This window comes from Hemibagrus wyckioides, linkage group LG06 (genome assembly GCF_019097595.1).
Source record: "Hemibagrus wyckioides isolate EC202008001 linkage group LG06, SWU_Hwy_1.0, whole genome shotgun sequence".
Taxonomy (NCBI): Eukaryota; Metazoa; Chordata; class Actinopteri; order Siluriformes; family Bagridae; genus Hemibagrus; species Hemibagrus wyckioides.
The window spans coordinates 31,556,012-31,573,540 of record NC_080715.1 but is presented as its reverse complement, the minus strand read 5'-3'; the positions used below and the strand labels follow the sequence as shown (position 1 = coordinate 31,573,540).

At 36.7% G+C, this 17,529-nt stretch overlaps 1 protein-coding gene across 1 annotated transcript; it reads left to right on the top strand.

The window, feature by feature from the left end:
* The first annotated feature begins 1,653 nt into the window (after window positions 1–1,653).
* rpe (ribulose-5-phosphate-3-epimerase) lies at window positions 1,654–15,658 on the top strand. Its single transcript, XM_058392974.1, has 6 exons — window positions 1,654–1,839; window positions 3,133–3,212; window positions 6,105–6,244; window positions 13,204–13,338; window positions 14,425–14,511; window positions 15,449–15,658. The coding sequence occupies exons 1-6, from the start codon at window positions 1,718–1,720 to the stop codon at window positions 15,569–15,571; spliced, it is 687 nt and encodes a 228-aa protein (XP_058248957.1). The 5' UTR covers window positions 1,654–1,717; the 3' UTR covers window positions 15,572–15,658.
* Window positions 15,659–17,529: the final 1,871 nt, after the last annotated feature.

Here is a 17,529-nt window from a genome sequence, read left to right as displayed (position 1 = left end):
GATTATGGTAATATAGCATTTTCCCAGGCTTGTGGAACTATAAGTAACTGATTGTAGTTCGGGTGAATGAAATGAAACTCAGTTTTAAGCTTTTAATTGTACACACTATTTCGTTGGAGGACTGTATGTGTGTACGTCAAAATAATATAAATTATTTTCAGCTCTGAAAGTTTGGATTTTTAACGTCTGTCATTAATCTATGTTTACCTCAAATCGCATACATTTAATGTTTAAGGTGAGTTTCCTTTATCAAAAACTCCCTAATGGTCATTTAAACAAAACCTAAAAATAACCATTAGAGAACGTTCTGTATAGGTTCTCTTTAGGTTGTAACAAAAAAAAAAACATCCTGCAACGTTCGTGGAAGGTTATTTTTTGGTTACAAAAAAACCCATTAGAGAACGTTCCTAAAACGTTATTATTTGGTTCCCCCCAAAAAATAACCAAACGGGAACCATATGCTAACGTTAGGGGAACGTTCTGTGTTTGCTGGGGTATTGTGGCTGGTTATGTAAAGACAATTATAATAAGTGATGTTGGTAGACAGAAATTAACAGGGAATAAAGAGAGATGGAATTAAAACACAAATAGATCTATTTAATCTCGAGATGGACTGCAGGAAAGCCTATTTTAAACACTTTTCTTTAGGCTGTGGTTGGAGGTGGCCCGAAGCCAAGAATGAAGACATGCATTAAAATGGTAGAGCTAAAATTTATTTTTTTTAAAAGTAAAATACTAAATGCAAAAATGCATAAAAGTTTAAAACTGCCTCTGAGTAGAAAGGAAGATTTTTTTAAAATGCCTTTGTCCCTATAAATATATATATATATATATATATATATATATATATATATATATATATACAGCTCTGGAAAAAAAAAACTAAGAGACCATTGCAAAATAATCAGCTTCTTATGTTTTTTTCTTACAGGTCATGTATTGGTGAGATGAAGAGTTTTGTTTCATTTTTTGTGAACTTCTGACAATATTTCTCCTAAATTCAAAATATAACTATTGTTATTTAGAGTGTATATTCAAAGGAAATGACAACACATCAAAATAACCCAAGATCATGCAGTATATGCAGAGCTTTAATAACTCAAATAAAACAAAATGCAAATCATTTGTAAACAAAATGTGTTAATGCTTTGGCTAAATAACATTAAGAAATCGGTATTTGGTGGAATAACCCTGATTTGCAGGCGTTTTAGCTCCATGCTCTCCACCATTTTTTCACATTGCTGTTGGGGAACTTTATACCACTCTTTTTGCAAAAAAGCTCAGCTTTGCTTGAGCGTTTGTGACCATCCATTAATTGTTAACTAACTGTAGTTAGTTGGTTCACTTTTGTACGTCACTCTGGATAAGAGCATTTACCAAATGCCAGAAAATGTAAATACAATGGTTCAAAATTCAAGTCTCTTGTTTGTGTGTTTTTTTGTCATATATGAGGGTTCAACTTATTGGTTACTGCTGTCTGGTGGACATTTACTGCATATCTTTCTCTGCCTTTTTTAAAGAAAAAAAAAACAAAAACAATAAATGCCAAATATGAGCATTTTGTTTTGACCGGAACCGCGAGAACAGCACTATTTCGAAACGGAAACGAGTCATAGCACTGAGTGCAGTCACCGCGGCAGTTTACAGCGCGCATGCGCAGATCGCGAAACTAGCAGCGTGTTGTACTCGGTGAGAGAGAGAGAAGAGAGAGAGAGAGATGGCATACACAGCTAAAATTGGGCCCTCGATTTTGAGTAGCGATCTTTCCCAGCTGGGGAGAGAATGCGAGCGGATGATGGAGTGCGGCGCTGACTATTTACACCTGGACGTCATGGACGGGTGAGCTGTAACAGTTTGTTCATTTTTTGTTCAGTGTTTTTTAAGCCTGCTGAGTATCCCTCCGAAACACGAGCAAGTTAAAAGTCCAACACGAGCAAGTTAAAAGTCCAACGTCCAACGTGTTTAAGGTTGATTTAATAAAGTTTTGCTGTATCAAAAGCGAGGAATTTAATTTTATCAGTCTCTTCGGAGATGCTTATATTAGTTTTTTATTTATTTTTTCATATATATATATATATATATATATATATATATATATATATATATATATATATATACACATATTTTAGAACAAATTTTTCAAGAGTGTGTGTTTTAATATAAACCTATTGCATATACGACAGGGTGTAAAGTCAAAATGTTCCTCCATGTTTTACATTAATACGGTTTTAATATTTTAGATATATTAGGACAATTGAATTTGCAACTTCCAAACTTTCTTGCCATCTATATCCCCAAGTTGTTGAATATTTACATTTAAAGGAAAAATGGCTTATCTTGTTTTAGGTTTTTATTTTTAGGTGGCACATTTACATCAACATCATCTAATATTATGTTGTCTAAGGAATAGTATTCAAAAAATAGTAACAGGGTTATTAACCAATATATTCAAAATTCATTTTTTGTTAAACTCCAGATTAATTACAGATTAAGTAAAATTGTAATAAAAAAAAAAACACTGTTGTTTGCTGGTGTTTCATATTTCGCCCAATATTTTAGAATAATAAACACTGATCTCAATCATATCAAGACCAGAACCAGTACATGAAGTTAAAAAAATCTCTGCAATAATCTCTTAGCTTACATCCGTGGCTCAATATTTCACTTATTCCCCTCCTCCTTGAGATGTTTTTCAGGGGAAAATAAAACATTTAATCTACCTACAATCCTGCAGTACATCATTTAATCATAGTTGTGTTGTGTTTTATGCGTCCATTGTTTCGTTTAATTTATTGTAATTTAAGATTGTAACTGATGAACTCAAACCATGTTTCATAATTTAGAGCATCTTGAAAATATATTCCTTCTGAACATGCTGTACCCAGTGCATGATTTGAGCCATTTTAATACTTGTTTTGTAAGAGTAGTACATCTTAGCTATATATGCATCTTAAATAATATTTAGTACAATATGTTATGGTGTAGTATAATATACTATAACATAATATAGCAATCATGAAAATGTTATAACCCTTATATCTCTGAGATTTATTTTGAGATTTATTTGGGCTCAAAACAAAGTAGGACTAACAAGTAAGCGATCTAACAAGCAATTCTCCAACCTATCTGAAGGCATTTTGTTCCGAACATCACGTTTGGCCATCCGATGGTAGAATGTCTCCGGAAAGCTGTGGGCCCAAATCCTTTCTTTGGTAAGTTGTAGTTTGAGCATTTATCATTAAACTCTTTAATGCGGTGTTGCAGTGTTACTCGTATGTTACAAACGGGGAACTTCGTAATATTGACACATCCACCTTCCTGCATACAAAATGGATGCTTTTGGTATTCTCTTGTTTTGCCTAGTGTTATTTCTAGAAATATGATCAAGCAACTGAAGTATGAAAGGCATAAAATAGCCGTTATAGTCAGGTAAGATCATATACAGTCAGGTAAGATCATATACAGTGGATATAAAATGTTTTAAGAAAGAATAATGTTACATTCTAGCTTAATACCAATCCAAAGCACAAGATGGTCAACATTTCAGAATGACCCAGTCTTAGCCCAGATCTAAATCATATACAAAACCTGTGGAATAATTTGTACAGGGGAACTCCTTTACCTTTGATAGATCTGGGGTATTTTTCCAAAGAACAATGGAATAAAATCACCTAATCAAGATATGCCAATATTTTGACATAAAATATGCTGTATTACTAGCAAAAGGTACACATTAGAGGTTCACATTAAAGGTGGAAAAGGTCAGGTTTGATCTGAGTTTAATTTTTTTTTTATTGCAAAAGCCTACAATTTTAATAAGGAGATATGGACTTTTTTTTTTAACGTCCACTGTAGGTCACTTTATAGATTTTTCTGATTTCTGTATCCCATTTGATTTTCTAAATCTTTTTGGCTGCTCTCTTCACGAAAGCCAGAGAACCAGCACCACTGAGCAGATATTATTAATCTCATTACATTTTGTGGTGCTGATTCAAGTAGATCAGGTATGGTGGTTCAAGTTTAATTGCAATTAATAGCTGGAGAGATGAGTATGCACACTGTGTACTTCCATGCATTTCTGACCCCTAAGGCAAGCAGACATTTTGGACACTTGATGCTTACACAAGCTCTCATCTGCTCACTTCAGTGTCCTTCCACATCAAGCTACACAAAGTATACTCTTTCTCAGCACTTTTAAGTGTTGCACATACACCACACAAGTTTACTTACACACACACACGACATAAAAGATTAGTACAAATGATTAAATATTGATTATTACTTAATGCTAAGGTTGATAAATGCATACTTTACTTCCACAAGTCTCATGACCATGATAAAGCTCATATTTTCTTTTTTAACACTCAAAGCATACCAACAAAAAAAATTGTTTCTGAAAATACTGGTGTGTTGCCAAGTTAAAGCTTGATTTGTCTGCATGCTAAATCTCCAATAATGGATGCTAGTGGGCAGTCAGCAGCTATATGGTTCAGGATACGTGACAGGTCTTCTGACAAGGGTCTTTGACTGCATAGAGAAGTCAAAAGTAGGGGATCACTATGCCTTTTTTTAGGCATTTAGATGCAAGCTCCACATTTTAAAATTGTAGTACTATGCTATAATTATGTACTGGTAGTAGCAGTGGTTGCCATATAACCACTTCATAACCAATTTTTCCTGTGCATTTCTGCTCAACAACATGAAAGCCAAACATTTTTATTTGTGTAATAAACATTACTGCTGAATCCATTAAATTCAACCATCTAGCTAATATTATTACTATTGGAGATTGGTTTAAATTTCTAGCTGTCTGTTTTTGGGAAAAAGTTACGGATGATTAATTCATTTATGCAATCATTTAAAATGGGAATGCTTTTGATCATCAGGGACTGGGAAACTGGTCAAAGTGATGGGTGCAATGGATCAATCCAAACACTAGAAGAAAACTAAGAACCATCAGCAGGAATCTGGAGACTGAGGCAAGAGGTTCAACTTCCAAAAGCACATTGGCATGCTGTCATAGCAACATTGATCCAAGAACCTGAATATTATACAATAACCCAGTCAAAGTCCAGAACTAAATTAGATTTAACCTCATGCTGACCTGAGAAATGTTGTTTACCAAAATGATCTCCATTCAGTCTGATAGAGCCTGAGCAAAATTGCTGAGAAGAAAAGGGCAAAAATATCAGCCTCAGGATGTGCAAAGCTGACATAGCTTGACAATTGGAGTCTGGCGTGTGGGTGTAAATTACTGTGAATTGATTTTATTGTAGCATATTAAGGCATTATCCAGCCACTTGGTTGGTTGCCATGAAAGTTGTTATTTGCATGCATGGAAATATCATGATGGAATACTGACCTACTGTATCTTCTGCAGGTTTTAAAGTCATATTTTTTCCAAATGCAGCTTGAGTGCAATAAATACAATTTTAGGCAATATAATATAAACAGTAAAACAATCCCTTCCAGTATTCCCTACCATCCAGTTCTTTTGTTTTCCATTGTGCTCCCCCTTTTATTCTTGTGTATAAATGCAACAGAAATGGTTGAAAAATGCTTCAGGTTTTTCCCACTGCATCTTGTGCTTGAACCACACACATAATTGCATTAGTGTAAAATTGATTTTATGTAAGGTAAAATTGAGACTGTAGTTGCCATCATAGTTATGCAGTATATTGAATTTATACTTTTTTTTTCTTTTACTCCCAATTAAGATACAACCTTAGGTGAGGTAAATAATAGGAGCTCAATAAAAAAACTGTGCAGTAAATTTCCATAAAGGAAACAAGGAGTTTGCACTTGTATGCTTTATCAGTTCATTTGCAGTTGCCTGTGTTGCTGTACTGTTCAGAGCATTTGCATTTTTACTGTTTGCCCTCCTTTGGATTTCAGAGACAACTGAGCAGTTGTTTTTCCCTTCTCATTTCTTTTGCAAATATCACATTTAAATATAAAATTCTGTGATTTAGTGCTAGTAGTGCTTACCATACACTGCTGTTTTCACAACATTGCAAGTAAAAAAAAAAATCTAATGTGTGCAATGCAATTATTTTGAAATGCCTACATTTGCATAAAATGAAGTTCCTTTTTTTCCCCCCTAGACATGCACATGATGGTTTCCAGACCAGAACAGTGGGTGAAGCCAATGGCAGCAGCAGGAGCCAACCAGTATACATTTCATTTGGAGGCCACTACGAATCCTGGAAACCTCATCAAGGAAATCCGTGAGAGTGGCATGAAGGTTTGGGCTTCAAGTTTTTAGTGTTTTTACTTTTTTTTGTATGAGCTGTACCCAGTCCTGTTAAATTGCACCTGAAAAGGCTTCACTGGCACAAAGTCAGTTCATCAATTTGAACACCTCCGTGTTACAGCAGTTTAATGATGATAATCCATACATGTTTTGTATGCAAAGTGGAAGAGGGAACTTCACTTAATTGTATGTCACATTTTTGTAAGATTTTTAAAAATCTGTAGTAATGTAATACATATTTTATTCTGAATAATTTTGCAAAGTCACTGACAAATGCCCAAAATCGAAGGCAAATCTTTGTGACTTTGTGGGAACAGTTTGAGGATGACCCCTTCCTCTTCCAACATGACTGCACACCAGTGCACAAAGCAAGGTCCATAAAGACAAGGATGAGCATGTTTGATGTGTAGGAACTTCACAGAGTCCTGACCTCAACCTGATGGAACACCTTTGGGATGAATTAGAGCGGAGACTGCGAGCCAGGCCTTCTCATCCAACATCAGTGCCTGACCTCACAAATGCACATCTAGAGGAATGGTCAAAAATTCCCATAAACACGTTCCTAATCCTTGTGGAAAGCCTTCCCAAAAGAGTTGAAGCTGTTATAGCTTCAAAGGGCGGGCCAACTCCATATTAAATTCATGTGCAAACTGGGGCAGATGTCCCAGTTTTGGCCTGGGTCACAGTCTCCACTCTAATTCATCCCAAAGGTGTTCTATTGACTCAGGACTGAGTCAAGTTCCTCCACACCAAACTCTCTCATCCATGTCTTTATGGACCTTGCTTTGTGCACTGGTGTGCAGTCATGTTGGAACAGGAAGGGGTCATCCCCAAACTGTTCCCACAAAGTTGGGAGCATGAAATTGTCCAAAATGTCTTGGTATGAAGCTGAAGCATTAAGAGTTCCTTTCACTGGAACTAAGCGGCCGAGCCCAACCCCTGAAAAACAACACCTGAATTCAGTGATTTGGAGGTGTGTCCCAAAACTTTTGGCAATATAGTGTAATTTTCTTCAAAATTTCTTGCAATGAATAGCCTTCATTTCTAAGCACATCAATAGACTGGTGTGTTTCCAAAGAAAGTTCTTTCTTTCTTGCCATTTTGAGCCTGCAAACAAACTCACAACTCCTAATGCATCAGATACTAAACTACCCTAAAGAATGCCTCTTTTATTGCTCCCTTAATCAGTTTTAAGCCTTTCTTGCACAATTGCAAAAGGGTTTTCTAATAATCAATTAGCCTGATGAAATGATTAACTTTATCAAACATAACATGAGATTGAAACAAAGGACAGATGGTTGTTGATAATGGGCATCTGTGTGATAATGTATATTTGATGTTAAAAGGATAAAAATTGGTTTTTCTTTGGAGAACAAGGAAATTTCCAAGTGATTCCAAACTTTTAAACCTGTGTGTGTAAATACATTACATTTACACTTACGTTTCTGGCATATCTGTGTTGGGAGGATTTTTTAAATACATACAACAATATATAAAACTGACAGGGAAAATAAGCTAGTTTAAGTGTTTCAGGAAGAGGTAGGTCTTCATCTGTTGTTTGATGACGTCTAGGGGAAGTTCATTCCACCACCTGTCAGAATAGAAAAGAGTCTTGACGTATACCTGCCTCCCACCCTAAGAGATGGTGGGACCAGTCTAACAGTGCTAGTAGATTGGAGGTGGCGAGGTGCAGTGTGAAGAGTAAGAGCTTTGAGGTAAGAGGGTGCTGGTCCATTCTTGGCTTTGTAGGCAAGCATCAGTGTTTTGAATCTGATGTTTGCAGGTACAAGAAGCCAGTGGAGGAATGCAGCAGTGGGGTGGTGTGTAAGAAATTAGGCAGGTTGAATACAAGTCACGCAGCTGCATTGTGGATCAATTGCATTCAGAGTTAGACCTGCCAGTAGAGAGTTAGAGTAGTCTCAAAATTACAAGAGACTGAATAAGCACCTGAGCAGCCTGTGTGGATAAAAATGGACGAATCCTTCCAAACCCACGTAAGCGTGTCATGATCCGAGCAGAAGCCGTGGTGTCTGAGGGAGGGAAGGAGAAGATAAGTTGAGTGTCATCATCATTGCAGTGGAAAGAGATGATGTGAGGATGTAATTTTGCCAAAAGAGTAAGTATAGAGGGAGAAAAGGAGAGGCCTTGTGACCTGGTGGAGCCGGGGGGTTGAGTATTGAAGAGCTTATGAGGGTCTTGTGCAGAAGCTTCAAAGTTTTTCTTTTAGGAGTCAAGTCTTGGCAGAAGTCGTGTCCAAAGTGAATTTGGACAGGAGTGCATGGTAAGAGGCCAGATCTGTGTTGAATTGTGATTTGTGATTTTTTTTTTTTTTTCCCCCCACCGCTCATTGTAGTTCTCTCCAATTGCTGTACAGCACATCTGACAGCCAAGGAGCAGGACAAAAAGTCTATCTGGGACATTTAGTGGACAGAGGGCAGAGGAGGTCAATGGTTGAGCTATGGATCTCTGCAGCTCCTACAGAGTTACCATGGCCTCTTGGCTGCTTCTGTGATTAATGCTCTCTTTGAAGGGAGCCTTCTTCACACTGCATGTTTCAGCTCTTTCCACAGATGTTCAATAGGATTTAGATCAGGGCTCATAGAAGGCCGCTTCAGAATAGTCCACTGTTTTGTTTTTCGCCATTATTAGGTGTTTTTAGCTGTGTGTTTTGGGTCATTATCCTGTTGGAGGACCCATGACCTTTGACTGAGACCAAGCTTTCTGACACTGGGCAGCATTGGGATGCTCCAGAATGCCTTGATAGTCTTGAGATTTCATTGTACCCTGCACAGATTCAAAACACCCTGTGCAAGATGCAGCAAAGCAGCCCCAGAACATAACCGAGCCTCCTCCATGTTTCACAGCAGGTGCAGTATTCGTTTGTTGGTTTGCTTCATTTTTGTGTCCGCGAACATGCTGATGTGACTTGCCAAAAAGCTCCAGTTTTGTCTCATCTGGCCAAAGGACATTCTCCCCGAAGCTTTGTGGCATGACAATATGTATTTCGGCAAATTCCAGTCTCGCTTTTTAATGATTTGCTTTCAACAGTGGAGTCCTCCTCGGTAGTCTTCCATGAAGTCCACTTTGGCTCAAACAGCTACCGATGGTTCGATCTGACACTTGATGTACCTTGACCTTGGAGTTCACATCAAATCTCTTTGGAAGTTGTTCTGGGATCTTTGGTTACCATTCCTCTTCGATTTATCATAATTTTTCCTCTTGTGGCAACGTCCAGGGAGGTTGGCTACAGTCCCATGGACCTTAAAGTTCTGTATAATTTTACTTTAACTTTAACATGCTTGTCTATAATTTTCCTTCTAATCTCCTGAGACTACTCTCTCCTTAGCTTTCTGTGGTCCAAGTTCAGTGTGGTGCACACCATGATACCAAACAGCGCACTTTAGTTTAACTTGTCTCTATGGTCAAATTATTTTCAATCTTTTCTAGGGGGACCATCATTTTTATCCAGGCCAGTTTCATTAGGTTTTCTTTTTTTCTTTTTTAAATGCTCCTGTTGAACCCCAAGTCAAAAGCTTTGTCTGATTTTCATTAGTCAATTTTCAGTACATTTTTAATTATTATTACTTTGGTCAGTTTCAAGTTATTTCAGTGACCATTGTGGGGTTTTTTTCTTTAATGGAAGGGTACCAACAATTTTGTCCATTTGTCTGTATAACTGGGAAGATTGAATGCTTGAAGGGTTTCTATTTGTCAAGGATCCTTCTCACTGTAAAATGTTGAATTTGGTAAATTGTTTGCAGAAGGTCTTATAACCCTTCCCATGTTGCTGAACAATAACTGCTTCTCTGACATCATGGCTGATGTCCGTCCTTCATGGCATGATGCTGACCCATAGTGACTGATTAAATGTAAGCCATCCCTTCCAACTATAGAGCATGGTTTCACTACCTTGGCTCCTGGTCTTGAAGCATAGTCAATGTTTGGTCTCATAATAGTGTGTAAACCTTTCTGTTTGCATCTTGGGGGACCAGACCATTTGTCTTTGAAGCTTAATTTGATTAATCTTATCCTAAATTTATAAATTTAAACCTAAATTTATCTGCCTGATAATTGACAATTACCAGGCACTCAGCCCCAGGGCAGAGTTAAGTCTCTCCAGGAAAACAGAAACAAAATGACTTAAACTCTATTAATTTTATATGCTATATTTGACCAAAGTCAGCTTAATGCAATTGTACTTATATAGTGTTTTTAAAAGGACATTGTCACAAAAACAGCCTTAAAGAAATTCAGTTATAGATTTATCCATATCGAGTAATCCAGATGCAGTTCCTTGAGAAGAAACTGTCTCTGTCTTGCAGTTTTTGCACTAGGTTGCACACATGCACTTTGGGCTAGACTAACTTATCTTTTTAGTCCTTTGTTCTGTGTTGTATTATTCAGCTCTGTGTTGTTGTGTAGCACCAGGGTCCTGGAGAAACGTTTTTTAATTTCACTGTATAATGCATCAGTTACATATTGCTGTTATATATGCTCGAAATGACAATAAAAGCTACGTAACTTGATTGGACTCTCTTCCTCTTATGTTGTATGTGACAATGAGTGACATACATGGATTCACTCATCCACTGAATGCTATAAATACAAGCAATCCTAAGTGACTGATATCCATACTGTAGATATTGTCAACACACTAATTTCATTAACTTCGTCAGTATTTTAGCACAAATTTTATAGTTTTAAAGTGAGGTTATCCACTGAATAATGACCAAGGTGAGTGTGCTATAGGTTATCCAATTGAGATAAATCCATAAAAACCTTTAGGGTGTACATGTGGTTCCATCCACAGCAACCTCGCAGTATTTTACAGGCTGTCTATCTGGGCCTATCTAGTAGCAGCAAGCGATTGTCAGCTGAAGAAGGCAGGAAAAATATAGAATCAGGATGCATCAGGCCAGAGTAGAGGGCAGACAGGGTCAGAATCATCAGACAGCAGGAGTAATGTGTTAGAGAGAGAGAGAGAGAGAGAGAGAGAGAGAACACAGATTATGTATGCTTGTGTGTAGTTTAGTAGAGAAAGTACAATATGAACAAAGAGTAAACAAGCACACTGACAAGACTATGACAGCATCTAGACATCCCAGTTTACCTGAACACTTTATAGAGAAAAGCTGAGACTGTGTCAGAGTCCCTAAAACTAATTGGAAAGCTGTTCCATAACTGTCAGGCTTTGTAAGAAAAAGCTCCTTGCTATAGTTGTCATTATTTTAGGTACTAATAAAAAATCTCCATGTTATGATCAGGTGTGGCAAGCAAGTACAAGAAATTGTACTCATAGGTAGCATATATACAGATCAGAGCAATGGACCAAGAACAGAGCCTTATGGAGCACCATATTTTAGTATGCATATAAACATGACTATTTTATTGCTCACTGTGATCTGTCAAATCAGTCAAATTAGCAAAGAGCCATTTTTCTTTAAAAATGTGATGAAGTTGTCTTATTTTATGTTCTCTCTCTCTCTCTCTCTCTCTGGGTGTGGGTGTGTGAGATTGCATGTTATTACTAAAGCTAATTTCATTTAAAAAAAAATGTGGAAATAGGAAATTGTCTAAGTGACCGTAAGTTCCCTTTTCATGTTCTGTGCTTGTTTTGTGCATGCATAATAAATGTGTAACTACAGACAGACTGCAGTCTATTTTATGCAGATGTAAGTATTTACATTTTTAGGAAAGTATTTAAAACAATGTATACACAAAATTTTTAGAACTTGGTACAGAGACTTACCCAATAAATAAACAAAAACAAAAAAAAATGCATTGGCACAAACAACCAAAACATTTCAGAGGATTTGTACTTCTATTTTCTTATAGCTGTCTTCCAGTATCTGACTGCCAGAATAAAAGTTTAGTAAAAGTGTAAATATATACACCAATCAGGTATAACATTGTGAGCAGTGCCAGGTGAAGTGAATAACACTGATGATCTCCTCATCATGGCACCTGTTAGTGGGTGGGATATATTAGGCAGCAAGTGAACAATTTGTCCTCAAAGTTAATGTTAGAAGCAGGAAAAATGGACAAGCGTAAGGATTTGAGCGAGTTTGATGAAGGGCCAAATTGTGATGGCTAGACCACTGGATCAGAGCATCTCCAAAACTGCAGCTCTTGTGGGGTGTTCCCGGTCTGCAGTGGTCAGTATCCCCAATTTTAAATTTCCCCAATTCAGTGAATGGATTTATCACCTATGTCGGCAAAGTAGCTACACAAAATGGTGTCTCGACTCTCTCACTAATCGAGGCCACTGAGGCGCAGGGTCAAAAAATCGGGAAACGTAGATTTAGATGTAAATGGCAGTGTTTGTTTCTAAAAATTATTTTTACATCAAAAGAAAGGTCATAATCTCTACTTTCAGACTGACTTACAGGCTGTAGCTGGTCACAAATATTTTGAGCTGATTTTGGGAACTAATTTCTCAGCGTAGTGTGGTCAACCCAAAATAGCTCGCATTTGACCTCAGACACATGCGGGTCAGGCGTGACACTCGGGGAAAACACAATACACAGAATGCGTTGCAACATAAACACATGGCACTGCTAATCACATGGGCAGATGGCCAACTTAACAAAGAGCAATTTTTTGGACAGTTGGTATATGAAATTATCGATTTTCACCCTGATTACTGATGAGCAATAGGCTCTGATTGTAGTTGCTAATATTAAAGCACCTATGACTAGCAGTTTCTGAAATATTCAAAGCAAGTTACTTGTGTGCCAACAAGCATGCCATGGTTAAAGTTGCAGATTCTGATTAGATAACTGGCCAGGTATTCAGCTGTTCCTATTCATGTGGATAGTGTGTGTGCATATGAGAGAGAGTATGTATGTTTGTTTTTTCTTCTTCAAACTATGATCTGATCTTCCTTGTTTTAAGCATATAAGTTTTTACTGCTATAACCTACATATGTTATTTAAAAAAATGTTTTGCAGGTTGGTCTGGCTATCAAACCTGGAACCACAGTTGAAGAATTAGCACCATGGGCCAGGCAAATTGACATGGCCCTAGTTATGACGGTTGAGCCTGGATTTGGAGGGCAGAAGTTTATGGAGGACATGATGCCAAAGGTGTGTGTGTGTTTGTGCACATTTTTTTTCCTGTCCATTACAATTGCACTGAATATACTACCTTTTGGAAAGTGGAAATGTTAGAGCTTTTTTGTTTAAAAAAAAAAAGGGAAAAAAGGTACCTGACCATTGCATCCATATGTGATTCTTGAACGTCCCGTTCCATATTTACTCCCCCTTTGTTGTTATAATAAACTAGATGTGGGAGAATGGCTGTTGGGGTTTATTCGAACAGCCACAAGAGAATTAGTGAGATCAGACACTAATGTTAGGTGAGGAGACCTGAGGTAAAGTCTGCAGTTTATTCCAAGGTCAGGGCTCTGTACAGAACAGTTGAGTTATTTCTCTCCAGCCTTGGTAAACCATGTCTTCAGGGAGCGCACTTTATGCACAGGGGCATCGTCAACTAGAACAATGTTTGGGTCTCACAGTGACAGAAATTGTCACCACATATGGATGTGATGGTCAGTTGTCTGCAAACCTTTGGACAGTGTAAGAATGTAAAACATTTACCGTGACAAAATATATTGTGTCTAAAACCTACACACTGTTGGAATGAAACGGGCATTCTTATTGACATAGTAAACATGGCTTAAATACAACTCTGTTAGTTTATAGAGAGCACAGCTGACAATCAATGCCATGGACATCTTTTAAGGGTTACCACAAATTTTAAAGCACAGTTCTGTTTCACATACATGCTACATCAATGTCCTTTATATGAATATTTATAATGTTATGCTATTTCAAAACATATTCAGGGTGGGTGTGGATTAAAACACCAAGCTCTGAAACTGAATTGAGAATGTATGACAAACCAAGTAAAAATAAAGTAATGAAAACCGTGAAAAGGCCAGAACGTCAAGGCCAATTCTTTAGTTTGTTATATACAGAAAATCTTTGGATTTGAGACAGCAAACAAAAAAGGTGTCATGTTCTAAGTTATTTAACTCATCAAAATAAATCTAAGGAAAATTAAGGCTGGAAATCTCATATGTCAAGAAAAAAGAAAAGAATCGGCCTTGTCATTCCAATCATTTCCAAGAGCAGTGTATATTATAGTTAATATAATTCTATTCCCAACAGGTCAGTTGGCTAAGAAGTCAGTTCCCTTCTCTAGATATTGAGGTAGATGGAGGAGTTGGACCAGACAGTATTCATCGATGTGCTGAGGTATAAAATGATTAATATTGTGCCATATTATGAAGCTCACACAAGAACGTGTTCTAATGAAATACCTGAATAAGATTTCTATACCATGTAAGTAGCAACATGTAACTTTACTGTCAGTGTAAAGTTCTGAGCATGGTCCTGTTGAGACTTGTGTTTAAAGAGGACATGTTTCAGTGGAAAACCAAACTCTTGCCACATTTCTCTTAATAATCAGCTGCAAGTTTTATATTGCTGGACTTGCACAGTCTTAACATCAACAATGTTACAAATTTGTCTCCAGTGATTGCTTGATTATAAACAACTTTGATTAGATATTAGTAATGGACTGCATTTACTCAATTATAATTGCATTGAATGGTACTTCTAGAAGTAGTTTAATTACTTATCAGTACATTCAGCTGTATTATTCCCCAAAGCAGAAACAATAATTAATGAAAACCATATGTGAGACATACATCAAATAAATAAAATAAAAATAGATAAATATCTGCAAGTAGACATGAGCATTTTACTTAATAAACACCAATACAAGAAGATGTATTAAACTAATGAGAGAGACACTAGAAGAGTAGCATTGGACATTTATGAGGCAGTTGAATTTGCTTTCTATAAGAAGACGGTCTTGATAACATTCTCTATAGAAATTGCAAGCTAACACATATTCACATTTTGGGTGTTTAGACAGAATATAATCGTTTAGATGTGAACTTAGAAATATGTTTTTAGTCCTTAAAAAAAGTAGCTGAATAAAAGGCCACATCAGAAGGCTAAAGATATGCAGGCTATTAATCACATGACCAGATCATCTCTGCTGACCATCAGTTATGATTGAACACTCAACCATCTTCTGTAGCTGTAAAATTTGGTCAGGAAGTGCAATGGGCTGAGATGTTGTAGTTCTGTCTTTAACTTTTGATCCCGGCTTTTTCTTTTTCAGGCAGGTGCTAACATGATTGTGTCAGGCAGTGCTGTAGTGAGCAGTTCAGACCCTCGATCTGTAATTGCCCTCCTCAAAGATGTCGTCCTTGAGGCCATTCAGAAACGATCTCTTGACCGCTAATATCACCTGTTTGTATCTTTTTTCCTGAACTTTCCAAAATCAAACCAGATCTTTCTGAATTATTTGAATAAATGAGTGTAAGCTAAACGAACTTGTTAATTACCTTGGGAGTCAAGACGGAGATATCTATCTCTGTTTTTTTTTTTTTGGGGGGGGGGGGGGCCGGGGTCTGGTGGGGTAGAGCCTTTAAGACCTTATAGTTAATGTTTGCCTTATTATCAATATTTTTTTTTCTTTTAGCCTTTGTTTTATGATAGTGGAGGAGGACTACTAGAACAAATTGCTCTACAACTGTTATACCACTAAATATAAATTTTACTATGACGCTTTGAGGTAATTATTTAGAAAATAATTACTGAGGAATATAATAGCCATTAATTAGCACATTCCATTCATTTTTTCTTTAAGAAAATGTGAAACAACTTAATGTAAATAAAAGCTATGGTACATGTTTGTGTATATTAGTGCTTTTTTTAATCAGATAAAATGACATTGGTGACAGAGTAATGTTGCAGTGAATAATTTAATATTGCATTTAGACTCAAATCTGTTAATACAATGTAAAATGTGGCTTTGAAAATCGGCCCTGTGGTACAGTGCTTTCAGACCACAAAAAAAAGAACAATATTTTTTATTATTATTTATTTTATTTTTTTGGGATTTAGCTTCATCAGTGGATGTCACCCCAAAACGTTTAACATAACTGTATTTCCCAATAGTCTGTCAATATTTTCTCGTGCTTCCAACTGGACGAATTCCTGTCTTTGTACCATAAAGAATCAGTGTTCAGCTCTGAAAAGTAAGCAGTTTCAGTTTTCTGAAAATCAATTTGTCATGTAGCAACACCTCATATAAAAAAATATGAGATTAATCTATTATTATGTGTTTCAGTAACAAACCTCTTTTCTCCATTGAGTCCAGTGATGGCTTTTTGTGCTGCTCGGGTCGCATCAGAGTGCAAAGTAGAAGAAGAGAAATCAATATGGTGTAGAGAAGAGAAATCAATATGGTGTAGAGCTTCATAGTCAAATCTCTGGCATGGAGGGAATACCTACTACCTCAAAGGGAATGATGAGGAAAATAACCAAATATTCACTGTGAGGGGGAAAAATACAACAGAGGACAACAAAAGCCAATAAAATGTGAGGGAGAAATTTGGTAAAATATCCAAACACTCTTAAAATGCACAGAAATCTTAAGGTTACCTGCCAAAATATTTAAGGGCAAATTATCTGTGAAACATTCTTAAATGTAACTCTAGTTTTATTTAATATGACTGTTAATATTAAAACAAACAATCTGTAAATCCTGATGGGTAGAAGAAACCCAGTAGTTTGCCACTCACATGTATTTAGTCCACTTCTCAGGGTTTGTTGCCTGTTCTCCTAGTACTGTGCTGGAAGAATAGATGTAAAATGTGGAGCTCTGTCATGTAGTCTATCAGAAGAAAAAACTTGTGTTGAAGAATGACTTCAGATGTCCTTCATTGTAGTGCCATGATCTTGGAACCCTAGCAAAGTGGGGAGTTCATAAGAGTAGAGCTTCTCTTTGTTGGGAAATGATATTGTTGAAACGTTTATATGCCCATGAGGGCATGACTAACATGCACATGTGACCACGAAGCATTCCTCCCTAATCATCCAAAAAGCACATCTTCACACTTCTAGCTATGGAAGGTCTTTTTTTCTGAAGTGGGAATATAGATGGAAACCAACAAAGCAATTATTTTTGCCATGTAGACACGTAATGAAATTATGAGCAGTAGGTGTAATTTGTTAAAGTATATTGCTTATAGAAATGAATGGCACTAATCAAGGTAATGTTACATCAAAGGGGAATTAAGTTGTACACAGAGAGGAATAAAAACAATACCTTCAGGAGGAAGAGCAATCTCTCTTCGTTTTCTTTCAATCCACTGAAACTAGTGACTAGTGCTCTCAATATTTTCTTTTTTAGAA

What these genes read in the sequence shown, in the direction of transcription:
- rpe (XM_058392974.1), top strand. Translation starts at nt 1,718, where the DNA reads ATGGCATACACAGCTAAAATTGGGCCCTCGATTTTGAGTAGCGATCTT. An exon ending in CACCTGGACGTCATGGACGG is followed by an intron (nt 1,840 to 3,132) that starts GTGAGCTGTAAC and finishes ACCTATCTGAAG; the next exon opens with GCATTTTGTTCCGAACATCA. An exon ending in TCCGTGAGAGTGGCATGAAG is followed by an intron (nt 6,245 to 13,203) that starts GTTTGGGCTTCA and finishes AATGTTTTGCAG; the next exon opens with GTTGGTCTGGCTATCAAACC.